Below are 18,833 nucleotides of genomic sequence, written 5' to 3'. Positions count from 1 at the left end.
TAAGAACACCCTTTGTATAGCTCTCATTATTAATAATTTTTTTCTTTATATCCAGCGCAAAATCTGCCTCTCTGCAGCTTTCATTGATCATATTGGAATAGAAAAGGCTTTAGTCTTTTTACTAACTTAAAGGAATTAATTTAACTTAACTCCCAAGAATGATTTTTTTTTTGCCTGTTTCTTTTACAGTTTAGGAACTGGTACCTTACATCATATTTATCAAGGGACATGTATTTATCAAACAGGCTGTATCCCACACAGTCACGTGTTTCCTGCCTTGTCACGGCTTAGCCACTGAGCAGTTTTCTTCACGTCAGCCTACCACGTTTACTTTTTAAATCATTTTTAAACAATTTTGACCCATCCTTATTTAAGTATTTTTCCTAGGAACTACCCATGCATGTACATGTAGCTTATGGTGAGTACAGCTGATTTTCATTTTATTTGGATAGTCATGGGTCCTTTTTTTCATAGGAACCACCCATTCATGTACATGTAGCTTATGGTGAATACAGCTGATTTTCATTTTATTTGGATAGTCATGGGTTCTTTTTTATATTTCATAGTAAGATGTCTACTTCCCCCTTCCCCTCAAAAAATTCCTGTGGTCTGTTTTGTTTTTCTGACCTTCTTGTTGAGAGACAGAGTGGTATAATGGAAAGCGGGCTAGGTTTGGAATGAGTAGATTGGGGTTCAAATCTCAGCTTTGGCCTCTTCTACCAGTATGACTTTGGTCAAGTCATTGCTTAGTTTCCTCAGTTGTAAAATGAATCTATTGATCTAGATAACCTCAGAGGTCTCTCCCATCTCTAAAATTGTGATCCTATGAACCTAGGATGATAGATTCTGACAGTTTACAAACTTCACGGTCACCTTGCTTTAAAGTTTTCTTTCCATTTTGAAGTCTCTATAGGCTCCTCATCATATGGAAAACAAAATCAGAGTTCACTGAAACCTTTACAAATCTCATCATTATTTAATTGAGACTAGATTAAGTTTTAAACGATTCCCTTTTTTCCCCCTGCATCATCAAAAACTTGTTAAACAGCCATATATGCATTACATTTGGTTGGCAGATGTTCCAAATCAATTAAAATGACCCTGGAACTTCGGTAGGGACACTGCCCTTCTCCATTAATACTGATGTAATGCAAAGACATTGGCCCAGTAGGTAGAAGACTGGGATTCTAGTCTAAGCTGTCACTAGACTTTTGAGTGGCCCTGACCTTACCTCTCTGGAATTTAGTATTCATCTGCAAAATAAGGACATTGGCCTATATCATTTCTAAGGCCTCTGTAGGCTCTAAAGTCAATTCCCTTTACTCAAACTCCTTTCCAAGTTCTACCATCAGGAGTAGCAGGTAAAGGGTTGGGATCAAGATGAATGTTAGACATTTATAGAATAGTTAATTGCCCATGCCTTGTGATTTAAGGACACAAGAAAAAAAAGTTTAAAAAAAGAAGTCATCTGTGACCTTAAATTCCATTAGTGATTTATTCAATTCAGTTTCTATTCAACAATTTATTAAATGCCTACCCCATGTCAGGTACTATGCTGGGCTTTGAGGATTCAAAGGAAAAAAAAAATCAAAACAGCTCATCTCAAGGAGCTTACATTCTCCCGTAAAGGGTATGGAAGTGGGGAGGGGAACAACATGTACACAAATTGGTAAATTCAAAACACACCCAAATGTAACCCATGGTCTAGTGCTACCAGCCCAAAGGATTCTGAGCTCACATGGACTGAATCTCATGTTGGGCACCAGACTCAGAAATGGTCAGTTTCTGTCTTTGCCTTGCTACCTCCACCCTAGAGTTTTACTTTAGTGGTATCTTCGAAATAAATCTTACATATTACTCACATTTAAGTTTCAAATGTAGGTAACACATTCCCCAATTTCCATTTTAGGGGCTCTGTGCTAAATAAGCATGTCCCCACCCACACACACTTCAGCTCCACATATTCAAGCCCTGCAACTCACTGCCTTTGCTCTCCAGTTAGGTAGTTGAACAGAAATGAATGACTCTTCTCAAGGAATGTGCTATGTCAAGAAATCTTCTCCTTTCTCTTTTATAATTAATTTTTTTTTCAGCCAGGAAAAATCTGCTCTCTCTCCCTCCCACTCCCATCCTTCCCCATTGTGAATGGAAAACAAAAAACAAAAAAATCTGTTACAAACAGTTATAGTCGAGCAAAACAGATATATTCATTGGACATGTCTAAAAGATCTTCCCCTCTCTCTTGAAGGGGTGTCTCTTCTCTGTGTCTTGAACTCAGGGAGTCTATTTTCCGGATCTCTCCCCTCAGGCTTCCAGAAAGACAGGTTTATCTCAGTCATGTGCTTCAGCTGAAATTCTTTTCAGTGTCCTGACTACTTCCTTATCTTGACTTGGAAAATCCATTCTCTGAAAATCTGATCTCTGGCCTGCGTTCAGAAAAAGAAACAAAAAAGGAAAAGGTGGCCAGTTAGTCAGTTAACATTTATTAAGTGCCTACTATGTGTCAGGCATTGTGCTAAGTGAAGAGTACTAAAAAAAAAAAAAAAAAGCAAAAGATAGCCCCTGCCCTCAAGGAGCTCACAGTCTAATGTGAGAGGCAACAGGCCAACAACTATATACAAACGAGCTATATACAGGATAAATAGGAAATAAGTAAAAGAGGGAAGGTACTAGAATTAGGAGGAGTTAGGAAAGACTTTCTGTAGAAGATTAGGTTTTAGTGGCGGCTTGAAGGAAGCCAGAAGGTAGAGATAAGGAGGGGAGAACATTCTAGGCATGGGAGACAGCCAGAAAAATGCTCAGAGCTGAGAGATGGAGTATCTTATTCATAAAACAGCCAGGAAACCAGGGTCCCTGGTGGGGAATAAGGTGTAAGAAGACTGGAAAAGTAGGAGGTAAGGTTTCCTTGGTTTTCCATGAGCTAAGTAATAAGGGCTTTGAATACCAGAGGATTTTGTATTTAATCATGGACATGATAGGGAGCCACTGGCTTTTATTGAGTTATAGAAGTGACATGGTCAGACTTGTGCTTTAGGAAAATCACCTTGGTGGCTGAAAGGAGGATAAATTAGAATGGGGAGAGACTTGAGGTAGGCCAACTCAATAGCAGGCTTTTGTAATAATACGGATGTGAGGTGTGATAGGGGTCTGCATCAGGGCAGTGGCAGTGTCAGAGGAGAGAAGAGGGTGTATTGAAGAGATATTGCAGAGAGGAAATTGATAGACCTTAGCAACAGATTGGATCTAGGGGAGTGAGAGATAGTGAGGAGTTGTGGATGACACCCAGGTTATCAGTTTGAGGGACTGGGAGGATGGTGTTGCCTGCAAGAATAATAGGGAAGATGCCAAGTTCAGTTTTGGACATGTTTAGTTTACGGTGTTTATTGGACATCCAATTTGAGATGTCTGAAAGGCAGTTGGAGATTGGAGGTCAGCAGAAGTTGGTTGGGGCAGAAAAGGTAGATTTGAGAATCATTAGCATGGAAGTGGTAATCAAATCCATGGGTACTGATGAGATCACAAGAGGAGTAATGAAGAGGGAGAAGAGAAAGCACAGGACAGAATCCTGTGGAACCCTATGGTTATAGGGAATTATCTGGATGTAGATCCACCAAAGGAGACTGAGAAAGAGCAGACGGGTAGGGAGGAATAGAACCAGAGGAGAGTGGTGTACCCAAAACATAGAGAGAAGAGAGTATCAAGGAAGAGAAGGTGATTAACAGTATCAAAGACTACTGAGAAGTTGAGGAGGAGTCTAGGAACACTCCTTTTATCTTCACTTGGCCCAAAATACAATCCTCCTCCTCTTCGAAGTAATGTTGAATCCCTAACATCTCAGTTTAAAATTTCTTTCTTATCTAACCTAAGAATGAGTGGATTTTTTTGGGGGGGAAAGATACAGAGTACATTTTGGGACATTTTTACATTTTTAGTTTAAGATGTCTACTGGATATACAGTTTGCAATGTGCATATATTATACAAATATATAACGTGTGTGTATATAATATGCATATATTATATTACACATTGTTTTATATGTACACACATACTTATTATGTATGTATGTGTATGTGTGTGTAATCTATATCTGTATCTATATCTATGTATAAATGTATCCATATTGTACGTGATGGCACAGTAAATAGAGTATAGGTCCAGGAGGTCAAACTCATCTTCCTGAGTTTAAATCTAGCCTGAGACATTTATTAGCTGTGTGACTCTGGGCAAGTAACTTAAACCTGTTTGCCTCAATTTCCTCATCTGTAAAAATGAGCTGGAAAAGGGAATGACTCTCTAGAATCTTTGCCAAGAAAAGCCCAAATGGGGTCACAGAGAATCAAACATGACTGAAAAACGACTACATATTATACAAACATTAATTCTAGTAGAAAAACAGCGTGGAGTGGTCAGTAAAGCCTAGTGACTAGAGGGCCAGTTTTGAAGTCAGCAAGATGAAGATTCATGTTAGCTCCTGAACACATACTACCTGTAAGTCTTAGGGAAGGCTGGAGTTTACCAGTCTACATAGGTAGAAGGAGTTGCCCTACTTCCTTGGAATCACAGTTTCATAATAACAATTTACGAAAATCTGATGTAACTTTACACAAGTTTTTCAGCTCATAGAATTCCCTACTTTCTTTGAGATAAATCTTGGACTTCTCACCCAACTGCTGATGTCCTGTGTTCTTCTCTAGTTGGTCTATTTTTTGTTGTTTTTCAGTCGTTTCTGACTCTTTGTGACCCCATTTGGGTTTTTTTTGGCAGAGATGCTGGAGTAATTTGCCATTTCCTTCTCCAGCTCCCTTTACAAATAAGGGAAAGGAGGCAAACAGGATTAAGTGACTTGCCTAGGGGCACATAGCTAATAAGTGTCTGAGGCTAGATTTGAACTCAGGAAGATGAGTCTTTCTGACTTGGGGCCCAGCACTCTATCCATGGCACCACCTAGCTATGTCCTATATTTATCCTTTATATACTTTTACTAGGTATCCCAAAAGTCTGATTGCACTTGATAGCTTATGTCTTAATAGCTTAATAGCTTATAGATGTCCCATAAACATATACATCCATGTTGTCTCCCTGGTAAGCTGTTTGAGACCAGGGGCACATATTAGGCCCTTAATAATTACTTGTTGATTGTTTGATGGCAGAAAATGTAGAGTGGGATGTAAAGTGCATGCTCAGAAAACAAGAGTGGTAGGTGTGTAATTCGATAAAGAAAGGAACCACCTTACTGAACAATGTCAGATTATTTATTGGAAAACAAATGTTGGGGGAAAGATAAAAATTTTCTCAGGTCATCTGATCTTCCTTCCTCTCATGTAAATTAGAACCTTGATTTTGAATTGCTTCCTGGTGCCATCCTTTTAGCTTACTTACTAAGCTTACTTACTTAATTAAGCAAAGAATCCCCAAGACCCAGTGATGACCAGGCACATCTTCAAAGGGACTGTTTCTTGTGAAGTGCTGAGATGACTTTCCTGGCATAAAAAGGCAAATTCCCAGTAGTTCGTTGGTCATTTCATGACTCTAGCTTTTCAGTCAGTGATGGAAACCTTGGCATTAAAAAATTGGTAGGGTTATTCTCCTACACAAAGTTTTGCTTTTCAGCAGATGATAAGACCTCATAGGTACAAGACTCAGATGTTAAGGGAAGTACAGTTTTTTCCTCTCTCTCAAGAGGGTGTGTACCTATATGAGAAACAGGAAGTTGTACTCTAACTGCCTGTGTTGAGGTTTTAACTCAGGCTAGTGCAGGTGTGCAGTAGACACGCTGCTCAGCTGCTCACTTTATCTCCTTTCCAGACACCTTGGCAGCTACCTATTTTGACAGAAACTCTTTTTAAAAAATTGATGTGTAGAGAGAAGTATGACCACATTACAGCTGAAAGAACTTTCCCATTCAGGTCTTTACAGGAGGAGACGAGATCGGCCAGATAGTTTGGGACTAAATGGGTTACCCAAGGAGAAGTTAAGGTGAGTGCTTATTAATGGTTGGCTACAGGTAAAGGCATCTTATAATTGGAATGGGCTTCCGTAACTTTTAGATAGAGATAATAAAAAGGAATATAAGTGAAGAGAAAGTTCAAGTAGGAATTTAAAGCCTACAGTGAAGAGTTTAATAAAATCCTAAGACAGATCTAAAGTAGGGGCAGTAGGGCTTTATACTATTACTACATTGGTGCTTTGTGAAAACAAAAGATCTTTTTTTTTTTCCTCCAAGTTAGAAAAGATAGATTCCTTGTCTACTGGTCTCCACCATGCCTCTCAGTTTTATCTGACATCTTAGAAAACTCTCTTTTGGAAACATGCCTTCTTAATAAATTATGATTTATAATTTATAAAATCCTTTCACTAAAACCTTAGAATATATGGCTTCTCTGGGATCTTCGATGATGTAGTTTTTTTTTTTCCAAGTGTGTGTGTGTGTGTGTGTGTGTGTGTGTGTGTGTGTGTGTGTGTATACATTTATAAAATGGCCTGGTGTACCTTATTAGATCATGGAGCTTTATTTATTTATTTTTTGAGAAGAGAATTTGGGGGAGGGTTTTCTCCACCTTCACGGGGGAGTTATTTGTTATTTAAATGGATTTAGGCAGAAGAATGCAGTAGAACTGCTTAATGTGACCTAGGAAGGAAGGGTAACTAAAAATTCACTAACTATTTCACCACAAAGGTTAAGTTTCCTGGAGATTTAATTTGTCTTAAAATAACACGATTTACTTTTTGAGTATAACTAGTGAGAATTCCACACCTTAGTTTCCAAAAAACCCTTATAAAGTCATCCCAAATATATAAACTGCTAAGGAAATGATTTAGGTTCAGTTTGCTTCTGATCTGAAATGTATTTCTGTTTTAGTGCTGACTAAAGGCAGAAGGAATGGGAAGTGACTCTCTATTTCTTAATTACATTTACTGTATAGTACTTTATCTTATTTTTAGACTCTTAATTTAAGCATTGGAGCTCCCTGATTCAACTGCTATAGCCTCAGCTAAGCATTATCTTTCTTCTATAAAATGCTCATTTTCAGATGCAATTCAGCATTCCCAATTTAAATTTTATGTAGAGATTGATTCTAAGTACTTTTTAACCTCAAAATTGAATTTGCATTTGCATTACTTATTATAGGAATTATTCAGAAATAAGTTCATTTAAATTTTCACTTCAATATTTTTTCTTTTTCCAAAAGAGCTATTTGGAAGCACTTAAATCAGTAATGATCATTTTATTCTCAATGGATTGGGCTTTTATCTTTCACACCTCTAGATATTGTAGATTGAATTTAAGTAAAAAGAGGTTTTTGCAGACTCATATTTCATTGAGAAGCAGTGGTAATATTACAGGGAAGAAATGCTGAGGCAAGGTGAAGATATTCATTTGGCCCTTACATCATCTAATTTTAGACCTTTTCCTTAATTTTAAATATTCACATTAAACATTTAAATGTTAAATTATATGCAAAATGTTTAATAGCTTACGTGGGAAAGCATGTATCATAGAAGAAATGCTAACCTATTTTATCATAGTAGAATGAAGGAAAGGTGCAAAGCTCCAAATTTAGACCATGATACTTTAATAAAAGCTTGTTTAGGCAAGTAAAAAAAATTAGTTTCATTCTCCCAACTTGACAAGCATGTTGGAAATGATTTCTAAAAACTTTGGAGTAAAGTTTAATCTAACCCTGGTCCAAGCTACTTAGAAGGTGTTCCGGATAAATTTTACTTTACTTTCGGATAATAGTAAAAGAGTTTTTCCCTTAGTATTTGCAGTCTCTTCACTATTGAACACTATATTATAGATAGTGGATGCCCTTCATGCTTACCTCACATTCATACAACACAATTTTGGGCTAAACCTAACTAAGCCCTTAAATTATATTTCATCAAGGATGAATTTTATTGTCTGTAAATAAATAATTACTCTAGAAAAAAAAAAGAATGTAGTGCAGCTGATAAATGTCTTCAGAGATAGGCATTTGTTTTGAAATTTTGAGGATGACTTAAAATTCATGATAATACATAGTATTTTTTTTTTAAATTTTCAATTCCAAATTCTCTCCCCCCCTTACCAAGTGAGAAGGCAAGCAATATGATACTCATTATACATGGGAAGTCATGTAAAACATTTCCATGTTAGCCACGTTGACAAAAAAAAAGCAAGTAAAATAAAAGAAAATTTGCTTAGCATTTTCCATCATGAGTCTATTTGAATTGTGGATCATTGTTTTTATTGATCAGAGTAGCTAAGTCTTTCACAATCCTTTATTGTTAGAATAGTGTTGTTATCATATACAGTGTTCTCCAGGTTCTGCTTACTTCACTTTGCATCAGTTCATATCTTCTTAGGTTTTTCTGAAACTATCCCCTTTGTCATAGTATATGGTATTTTGTTATATATGGTATTTTGTAAGCTAGAGTACTTAAGGACTTCAGACCCTGAATTCAGGTTTCTTGCCCCAACTGAACAGCCATAGACTCAATTTCCTCTGGTTAATATGTGCCCCAAAACAAAAACTCAACAAAATAGAATTTCAACTTAATTTTTAGTATTGTGTTAAAAATCTATGACCTCCTAGAGAGATAACTAGCTATTGCTACATCTAATAGAAAATTATTGGGCAAGGCGACCTTTCTCATCGTGTCTGTGATCTTGGCAGTAGTGAAATCTGGCATATCATGTTTTAACCCCAGAATTAATTGGCAATATTTTTGCTTATGTGTGCTAATTTGAAAATTATTTAGATTAAACAAATATAGTATTTGGTTCTATTGTCACTTGTTCCTGAATATATACTGTACTGTAAAAAGGAAATTGTATGCAAAAGTATGTAGGTTTACACTGAGAAACATTTATATGACATAACCATATTTACTATGAAAATCAGTTGGTTGACAGATGTCTATCAGTCTCCTACCACTTAGCATGGAAGAGGGGAACTAGATGGTGGGCTTGACAAAACCTGTTACAGCACGATCATAGATGATGTCCATGTTTTGTATGAGGTTTATTTGGGGAAAATGTAAGGCCTCTGTTTGTACTAACAGATTATATTTCCATTTTTAGGTGCAACTACAGTACAATTGTCTGTGTACACATTAGAAACCTTAGACTGAAGCCATCCTTTTTTAAATGTATTGTGGCTTGACCTCTAAATAGTTGTGGTTTTGCATGCTACACAAAATAATATATATGCATATATATATATATATATATATATATATATATATATATACTTCTATTACATAAAATACTAGCTTTTAAAAATAATAGTGCCAGAAATAACCACTATGATATACACACATATATATGCAGACACTTGTATCTGCTCATCCTGTTGCAAATTATCAAACCCTGTGTTAGAGAATATGAGGGGAAACAATTGGTAAAGTGGTCTTCCCACCCTCCATTTTTATTCCCTTAAATACTCTCATTGCTCCTTTTGTTACTTTTCACAATGCGCTTTCATTGGCTAATGATGAAACCTCCTCTGTCTAAGAAGTCCCTTCTCTGCGCTCTACAGTCTTTGAGAGTTACCTAGAGCTCTGAGAATGGTAAGCGTCTTGCCCAGGTTAAAATAGCCAGTATGTATCAGAGGAAGGCCTTGAACCTTGGTTTTTGGTTTTAAGGCCAGCTTTCTATCAGCTACCCCATACTAATCATTTTGTTTGAGCTCAAGTATTGTGGGAATGCTTTGTATAGAATCAAAGATTGTTAATACTAGAAAGGATGTCAGAAGGGATGCCCTTGAGTCTAACTCGTTGATCTCACAGATGAGGAAATGACATTGCAGGTCAAAGAGTTGACCAGTAGCAAAGTCAGGATCAGAACCCAGGGTATCCATTCCCAGGATCCCCCCCCCCCCCCCCCCCCCACAATATAGTGTAGTGGAAAGAATTCTGGACTGAGAAGTCAGGAGTCCTAAGAGGCACCATATTGTTGTAACGGATTAAGTGGTTTCAGTGACAGTACTGGATAAGTCAGAATCCTCAGTGGGGATCCTAGCCCTTCCACTTATAGCTTGTATGATGTTGGACAAGTCATTTAATTTCACTAGACCTCAGTTTCCCCATCTGTAAAATAAAGGGATTGGACTAGATGACCCCACAGGTCCTTTTGAAGCTCTAAATCTATGATTCTATGACTTAAAGTTGGAAAGATATGCCTCAGGGACTCAATTAGCTGTGTGACCCAGAGAAAGTCATTTAACTTTTGATTTCAGTTTCTTCATCTCTATAATGGGAATAACAACAATGATAATAATGGCACCTACCTCACAGAGTTGTTGTAAGGTTCAGATGAATTTTTATTTGTATAAAGCACTTTGTAAACCTTAAATTACTATGTAAATGTCAGCTATTTTGTTTTTTTTCCCCTGATTCTGCCAACTGCATAGACCCTAGGCAATTCATCTGCCCTCTCTGGGTCTTGGTCTTCAATCTCCACTGAGGAGACTGGACCAAATGATCTCTGAGTTCTACGAGAACTCTAACCTGTGCCTCTGACTAGACCGCATGACACATTTCCTGAAGGGAGGGTACTGCCATCTAAAACATGTTGATGTAGTAGAGAGTATTGCTGAAATGGAAAGTTAGAGTAGCTGGCTTCTCACTCTAAAACTGGGGCCTACAAAGGGAAATAAAGCTCTTTGAAATATGTACATATTTTCTTCCTATCAGTTCTCTGTGTACTGAAAGATAAAACATGAATTCTTGACAGACCCAGTCTGTTGCTCTATTGCACAACACACATATCACACATCTTCTAAGTGTGGATTCCCATGACAAAATTAAATTCCAACAATATAACTTATTATTGACTTCTACATTCTTTCTATTTTGTATCATCATATTGGAAAAGAATAACAGGTAATTTTCATATCTCTGGAAATATCCAGATGTCATTCATTTACTAAAGCAAGAAAAGTAATTTGACTAAAACTATGCTTTGGATATATGGTTTTGTATTCTACTATTGTCAAAAGTGAAATAATACTAATATATTTGCCAGAACCAGGAGAATGCCATAAAGTATATGTATATTCCTAGATGATGGCCATTCTCATTCTCTCTCTCTCTCTCTCTCTCTCTCTCTCTCTCTTTCTCTCTCTCTAGCTCTCTCCATATATTCATATATAAAGCTGGCACATAGTAGGTGCCTAATAAATGCTACTGCAGCTACAAAGGACCTATGAAGTAAGATGCTATCCACCTCCAGAAAAAGAACTGATAAATAGAAGTATTCATAATATGGGGGGTGTGTGTGTGTGTGTGTGAGAGAGAGAGAGAGAGAGATTGAGCCTTCTTTACTTCATGGTGGGGAAGGGAGGGAGGGAGGAAAACAGTTTGAAAATTAAAGTGTAACCAAAAAATAAATAAAATTTTAAAAAAATAAACACTTCTTACACACACCTATGCAAAGCTGGCACACAGTCTGGGTCTGATAAATGCTTGTACATACACACACACATATACATACATGCCCTGTCTTTCCTTCTCCCCTTGTAATCCCTGGTTTCCTTTAAATTTCAGCTGCCACCTCTTCTGCGAAAGGGTCTTCCAGTCTCCTGGCTACTAATGACTTCTCTTCTCAAGTTTCCTTATATCTACTTTGTGTGACTCTTGGATATGCCTATACATGTACATGTGGTCTCTATGGTTAGATTGCAAGCTTCTCTGAGAGAGGAGACTGTCAGAAAGGCAGCTTGGTATTGAAGAAAGAAAAGATGGTTTCAAAACCCCTAAAACCTAGGCACTAGCCCTGCCTCTGACGTGTACTGATTGCATAACCTCGGGGCAAGTCGTTTAACATCTCTCTGCTCTTGGCCAGCCATTCGCAAACTTTTTAGCCTCGGGATCACTTTATATTCTTAAAAATTATTAAGGGCCTTTCCCCAAAGAGCTTTTGTTTGTGTGGCTTATATCTATTAATATTTGCTAGATGAAAAATTAAAATATCTTAGTATTATTTTGAAAATAGTCTTGACCTTGAGGAGCTCACTGAAAAGGTCTGTTACTCCCAGAGGGGTACCTGGATCACATTTTCTCTCTTTTTTTTTTTTTTTTGAGGCAGTCACAATTAAGTGACTTGCCCAGGATCACACAGCTAATATGTGTCTGAAGCCGGATTTGAACTCAGGTCCTCCTGACTCCAGGGCTGGTGCTGTATCCACTGTGCTACCTACTTGCCCCAACTTAATAGTATAGTATAAATTACAAGAAGGTAGCCATCTGTAGAGGGAGTTTCCCTATCTATAAATTTCCTTTAGTATTGAAATCACAAGTCCCTATTTCCAATTTAGCAAAATTTTTTGCAAGCAGTAGGCATTTAATAAATGTTTATTGAATAAAAGGTAGCTTTCAGAACAAGATTTATCAGATGAATATACTGAATACAGCTGGTCATTTCTTATCTTAAACATTGATACCCTATGAAGATATCAGGCATAAAAATTAATATTTTAAAACCCATGTTTGCCCCTGGAGTAAAAAATGAAAACATACCTTTTAGGCTTCTTCATCATAGCAGCTTACCAATGGGCTGAGTTTTAAATGAGAGAAACAGATAATATTGAATTGCTTGATATATTCCTAGAATAGTGTACTGTCTACTTCAGAAAACAGAATGCAAAGGAAACGAGGCAGTGAGAATCTAGTTAATCACTTAACATAAGGAAATATTGTATGTAAAATTCAGGAGGTGAAAAAGGACAGGTAGGATAAAATTGGGAGCAGCTCCATGTGGCTGGAACACTGAGTAGTGTATGAAGGGGAGTGGTGTTAAATAATTGTAGAGGGGTAGGTAGATTGAAGCCAGATTGTAAGGATTTCTTCATTTCCAACTTGAAGAATTCGTATTTTATGTTTATAACAGTTCTTTTTTTGTGTGTGTGGTGTGAAAGAACTGGAAACTAAGAGAGTGCCCATCAGTTGGAATGCCTGAAAAATTACGATATGCAAATATAGTGGAATAATATTATGCTATAAGAAATTTCAGAAGAGAAACATGCGAAGCCTTATATGAACTTTGAAGTGAGAGGAACCCAAAGATCAGTTCATACACTCTCAACAACTCTGTAAAGACAAACAACTTTCAAAGGCTTAAGAACACTTTTCAGTTCAATGACCAGTTATGATTCCAGGGGACTCATGATGAAAAATGCTACCCACCTCTTGAGAGAGAGGTGATGGATTCAAGATTCAGAAAGAGACATGCATTTTTTTTACATGTCCAATGTAGGAATTTGTTTTTACTTGGCAGTGCAAGGGATTTGCTTTTCTTTTTCTTTTTTCAATGGGTTTTGAGAGAAAAAGAAAATTGCTTATTAATTGGGTGGGGTGGGGTTAGGGCAAGAATTTATATTTTAACCTGTAGGTGTTGCTAAGCCACTAAAAGCTTGTGAAAAGGGTAGTGGTTATGATCAAATTTGTGGAAGGATTTCTTTGTGGCAGTTATTAGAAAACTCAATTGGTAAATGGAATGACAGGAGACAGGAAGATTAGTTAGGAGGCAAAATTATAATGGTCCAGGCAAGAAGTAATGATGGACTCAATTAGGGTAGTATCAATAGAAGTGCAAAGGATAGAATGAGGTTAAAGTTTTGTGGAAATAAAATTGATATGATTTGGCAGTTGATTGATGTGTAGGGGGGTGATAGGAGAGGGAAGGCTGAAAAGATAACTTTGAATGCTGTTGAGAGGATGCTGTTTGGGCAAGTCACTTGAGCCTGATTGCCTCTCAAAAAAAAAAAGAAGAGAGAGAGATATTGTTGCTGTCATTCTGTCTCATGAGCTTGTTGAGAGAAAAATCATTTGTAAAATTTTAAGTGCTATATAAAGTGCTTTTTATAAAACAGGGTTCTATGATTCCAGAGGACTAACAATGAAATATACTACCCACCTCCTGTAGAGAAATGAAGAACTCCCGAGTAATTTTTCCACACACACACACACACACACACACGTGTGCATACTTAGAGTGGTCAATATAGATATTTGTTTTGCTTGACTCTGTGTAACAAAGATTTTGTTTTTCCTTCATTCTCAAAGGGGGGAGGAAGAGAGAGAGAGAAGGTGGATTTTTGCCTACTGAAAAAAAATGTAAATTAAAATATGTGTGTGAAACATTTAAAATATGCACTTTTGCAACAAAAAAAAAGGCAATTTTGCAAAAGTGGTAGAGTTGACAAAAGTTTGCCTGTGCTTGTGTTCTATGTTTGGGGCAATAGCTGATGGTTGAAGCCAACATTCCTGCCTCTCAGCCACAAAAGCTTCTAAATGATAAGCACCATTAGGCTCCATAACAGGTCTGTAGGTGATAAGAGCCTTAAATCATGTTAAGCAGGTACATCTTTTCCTTTTCCTCTGACATAACCAATGTGTCGTAATCATTTATTGTTTGTTTTGAACATGTCAGTGATCATACCCCTCTAAATAGTTAAAGCAGGGCTGCCCCAATTCTAGTGCTTTCCCTCTGTTGATTGTCTCCAATCTAACCAGTATATATCTTGTTTGTACTTAATTCTTCGCATGTTCTCTCCCTCATCAGATTGTGAGCTTCTTGAGAACAGGGACTATCTTTTGCTTGTCTTCACGGCCCCAGTGCTTAGCATAGTACTTGGCCCATAGTAGGCACTTAATAAATGATTGTTGACTGATAAAACTATATTACACTGCCTCTCAATCATAGCCCAAAGAAAGGCATCACCATGCTAAGAGTTTAGCACATGTGGAAGCCTTTAATAACTGTTTGTTGACTGATTGGTTAGGGAATGGTAGAAACAAATCACAAATTAAACACTCCTAATATCCGCTGACTCCTCTTTCTTCCTCCAACATTCAAAGAGAAGGAATTACAGGCAAATTGTGATCATATAGATGTAGTAGAATATTATTGTGCTAGAAGAAAGGATGAAAAAAAGGGATTCAGAGAAACATGAGAAGGCTTATATGAACTGATGCAGAGTGAAGCAAAGAGAGTAAGAACAAAAATTCAATGACTATAATAGTGTAAAGGAAAACAATTTTGAGAGACTTAAGGACTTTAATCAATGTGATTACCAATGATGACTCCACAGACTTACTATGAAGTATGCTTCCCAACTCTTGGCACTGGAGTCAGATTGACCTGACTTCAAATCCGGCCTTAGACACATAACACTCATTAGCTGTGTGACCCTAGGCAAGTCACAACTCCCATTGCCTCCAAAATTAAAAAAAAAAAGAAGCACTAGAATTAAGGGAGATGAGGTGGGATTTTAGCTAAGCTTCAGGAAAGCCAGCAGGTGAAGGTAAGTTGAAAGAGTGCCGGATTTAGAGTTAGGGGACTGGCTTTAAATTCAGACTCTGTGACCTTGGGCAAGTTTCTTAACCTCATCTGTAACATGAAAGGATTAGACTAGATGGCCTCTTGAGGTGCTTTCCAGATCTACATCTATGATTTTATGAATCGGATGCCCTCAATCACTATCTTTGGAAATTCCTCACTTGGTTGGTTCAGGGGCCACCTCTTCTGTTGACCTTCCTCCCGTCCTGGTTCCTTCAAATTAGGATTTTGCCTGGACCCTTCCTCTCATACTTGCCTCTTGTACCATAGTTATGTATATGCATACCTTCTCTTTTCTTCTCTCCATTATTAAATTGTTAAGCTCTCCTAGTACAAGGTCAGTTTCATGTCTCTTTGTACTCTAGCAGGGAATTTAAACTATCGTTTTAACCAGACTTGTGATTTCATTCATGTCGGAAACTCCCTTTACTAACGATGATCAGCAACTGCTCTGAAATTTATAGGCATAGTGAGTTGCCTGGGACACTGAGAAGGTCAATGATTTGTTCAGAATTATATAGCCAGGGTATGTGAGCCTTGGGATTCGAACACAGGTCAGCCACTATCTGCTACTCCGTGCTTCTTTTTTTGGGTAGCTAGGTCAGAGCATGAGAATTGGAGTCAGGAAAAGCTGAGTTCAGGTACCACCTCAGATACTAACTAGTGTGTGAAGAAGTCACTTGACCTCCAACAGCCTCAGTTTCCTCATCTGTGAAATAGGGATAATAATAGGACCTACCTATATGTACCTAATGTATACCTATAAATACCTAAGGTTGTTATGAAGATCAAACGAGATGGTATGTATAGCACTTTGTAAACCTTGTTGTTATAATTGGGGAGCCAAATTATTGGTCACAGCTTAGATAGAGTACTAATTCTGGACTCATTAAGATCTGAGTTCACATCTGGCCTCAGGTATTTAAGATCTGTGTGACCTTAAGCAAGTTACCTCCATCTGCCTCAGTTTGCTCAACTGTAAAATTTTGTTGTTGTTTAGTAATTTTTCAGTCATGTCTAACTCTAAACCCATTTAGGGTTTTCTTGGCAAAGATACTGCAGTAGTTTGCCATTTCCTTCTCCATTTCATTTTACAGATGAGGAAACTGAGGCAAACAGTTAAGTGACTTGCCCAGGGTCACATAGCTAGTGTCTAAGGCTGGATTTGAACTTGGATCTTCCTGTCTGCAGGCTGGGTGTTCTATCCACTGTGCTGCCTAGCTGCTAATATTATTTAACTTAGTAGATACACAGTAAAGGTGTGCTGAGTGAATGAATGTTGAAGATCAAAAAAGTCAGTGTAGATGGCATTTCTAGTAATTTTACCCATGAAGATTCATCTGAATCAATCTCCTCTGCAAGTCAATATTTCTGTGTTGGACAAATGATTCCCATGTCAGACTAAGGCAGTAAGGACAAGGTAGTATATTCAAGACCTACCTGGCAAAGAGCACTGTCTAGAATTTCTATAAAAGAGAAAGTGAGAAATAAACCCAAGAAGAGAAGGGACTGTTTATTGTTCTAGGTGGCCCAAACAAGACTGAAAATGTCATTGGGATGTGTTTAACAAAATAAATAAATATACAATACAACATAGAGAATGTTAATTTGTGGTTTTCTAACCCAATACCTAATCTGCAGTGATTCCTTTCTATTTGAGTTTGAGCACTGCTTTAGGCAATCTGAAATTTCTTCATCTGGCTGGCCCTCTCTGACCCTGTTCTCTGTTCTAAACCCAGTCCCATAATTGGAGCCTAATTAGTGCAGGATGATTTTGGAAGGGAGGCCTTGGCTTCTCTTTTCTGCTCATTAACCTTTAAAATGGTAGAGGGTACACGGGGTACTACTGAAGTACAGGAATATTGATTATAACATGACCAGTCCTGTACTCCTCCGTGCTGGATTTGCGTTTTCAGCTCTCAGACCGTAATCAGGCTGTCTCAAGTATACCAAAGCTACTAAACAAAAAAGAAGGTAAATTGACTTTTAAGTTTGTTTATATAAGTAATTTGTTTGGAGTTGATCCATATCTGCTTCGTAGACAGAGACAGAGTAATTTCTGAACAGGAAAATATTGACTTTGTCCTATGAGCCATTACACTATAATTTTTCTGATTTTATTTGCCTTCTAGATTACTAATTGGTGCCAAGGAAATTTTCTTTTGGGGAGTTTAGAAGAGATGACTGTTCTAGGAAATGTTATCATGCATCCTCATGTGACCAAAAACGCTCTGCGATCATGACTATAATTTGAGTTTTTGCTCTTTGGGCTTTTTTTTTGGTGTTTGTCCTTTTCCTCCCTGCTCAAAGTCTTGCCAACATCCTTCCTCTTAATTAAATTGATTTGGCATTACAAATTTTCTCCTCATGGAAATTTTATTTTAAGTGCTGTCCTTGTTGGATAAGGGAAGAATTTACGAGACTACACTTGTTTACACAGATTATTTTGTTTTGGCTTTACTGCCCCTTCATTCAGGCCCTGACTTTCTAGTAGATTTTAAAAAACTCTTTTCCCTAATGTAAAAACTCTGTCACACTCATGTTAGTCACTCTACCTGTTTGTCTCTTATAACTAAATATAGTAGGGCTTTTTGAAGAAAAGTTATATTGGCCAGAGCTTCCTTTTGAGTAGAAGGATAATTCCTAATAAGGATTATTTTATGTCCTTAAGGCAGCCAGCTACCTTGGATTATTAATAATGATAATAGCTAATAATATTTTGTTGTTGTTCATCATGTCTGACTCTCCATGACCCCTTTTGAGGTTTTCTTGGCAAAAATGCTAGAGTGGTTTGCATTTCCTTCTCCAGCTCATTTTACAGATGAGGAAACCGAAGCAGACAGGGTTAAGTGACTTGCCCAGGGTCACATAAGCTCAGTAAATGTCTGACGCTAGATTTGAACTCAGGAAGCTGAGTCTTCCTGACTCCAGGCCGAACATTCTATTTGCTATGCTACCTAGCTACCTGGCTGATGATAATAGCCAGCTTTTAAGGGGGCAAAGCGCTTTATAAACATTTCATGTGATCCTCACAACAACTTTGGGAGATAGGTACTAAATATCCCCATTTTATAGATAAGGAAACTGAGGCTGAGAGAAGTTGTGACTTGCCCAGGGTCACACATCTGGTATGGATCAGAATCTGGATTTGAACTCAGAACTCTCTTCAGGTCCAGTGCTCTATCCACTGACACTTAGCTCTTTTCCTGAATTTTTTAGCTCCTGGGCCCAGATTATGGTATATAAGTTTGTCATTATTTATTTTGGGGTTCTGTAAACATTTACTTAGTTTATGTATGTGAATTCTACTTTTTTGGCCAAGTTATAAGGTTCAGGTAGGTTTTTTTTTTTCCCTTTTTGGTGAGGAAGTCGGGGTTAAATGACTTGCCCAGGGTCACTTAGCTAGTAAGTGTCAAGTGTCTGTGGCTAGATTTGAACTCAGGTCCTCCTGACTCTAAGGCTGGAGCTCTATCCACTGTGCCACCTGGGTGTTCCTCAGGTAGGCTTTTT

General features: G+C 37.6%; 1 protein-coding gene across 3 annotated transcripts in view; it reads left to right on the top strand.

Moving 5' to 3' along the window:
• LOC114046256 (LIM and senescent cell antigen-like-containing domain protein 1) overlaps window positions 1–18,833 on the top strand; it is a 208,917-nt gene that overhangs the window by 121,289 nt on the left and 68,795 nt on the right. The window contains exon 1 of one of the 3 annotated variants that reach the window (XM_027866534.1): window positions 5,769–5,977. The exons of the other annotated variants lie outside the window; for them this stretch is intronic. Coding sequence (XP_027722335.1) covers window positions 5,871–5,977 — 107 coding nt within the window. The 5' untranslated portion in view covers window positions 5,769–5,870. Of the gene's footprint in view, window positions 1–5,768; window positions 5,978–18,833 lie in introns of those variants that run through there. 3 annotated transcript variants of the gene reach the window in all.

This window comes from Vombatus ursinus, unplaced genomic scaffold (genome assembly GCF_900497805.2).
Source record: "Vombatus ursinus unplaced genomic scaffold, bare-nosed wombat genome assembly UNPS02014781.1, whole genome shotgun sequence".
In the NCBI taxonomy this organism is placed as follows: Eukaryota; Metazoa; Chordata; class Mammalia; order Diprotodontia; family Vombatidae; genus Vombatus; species Vombatus ursinus.
Note: the sequence above shows the minus strand (reverse complement) of the source record. Positions and strands in the feature narration are given on the sequence as shown.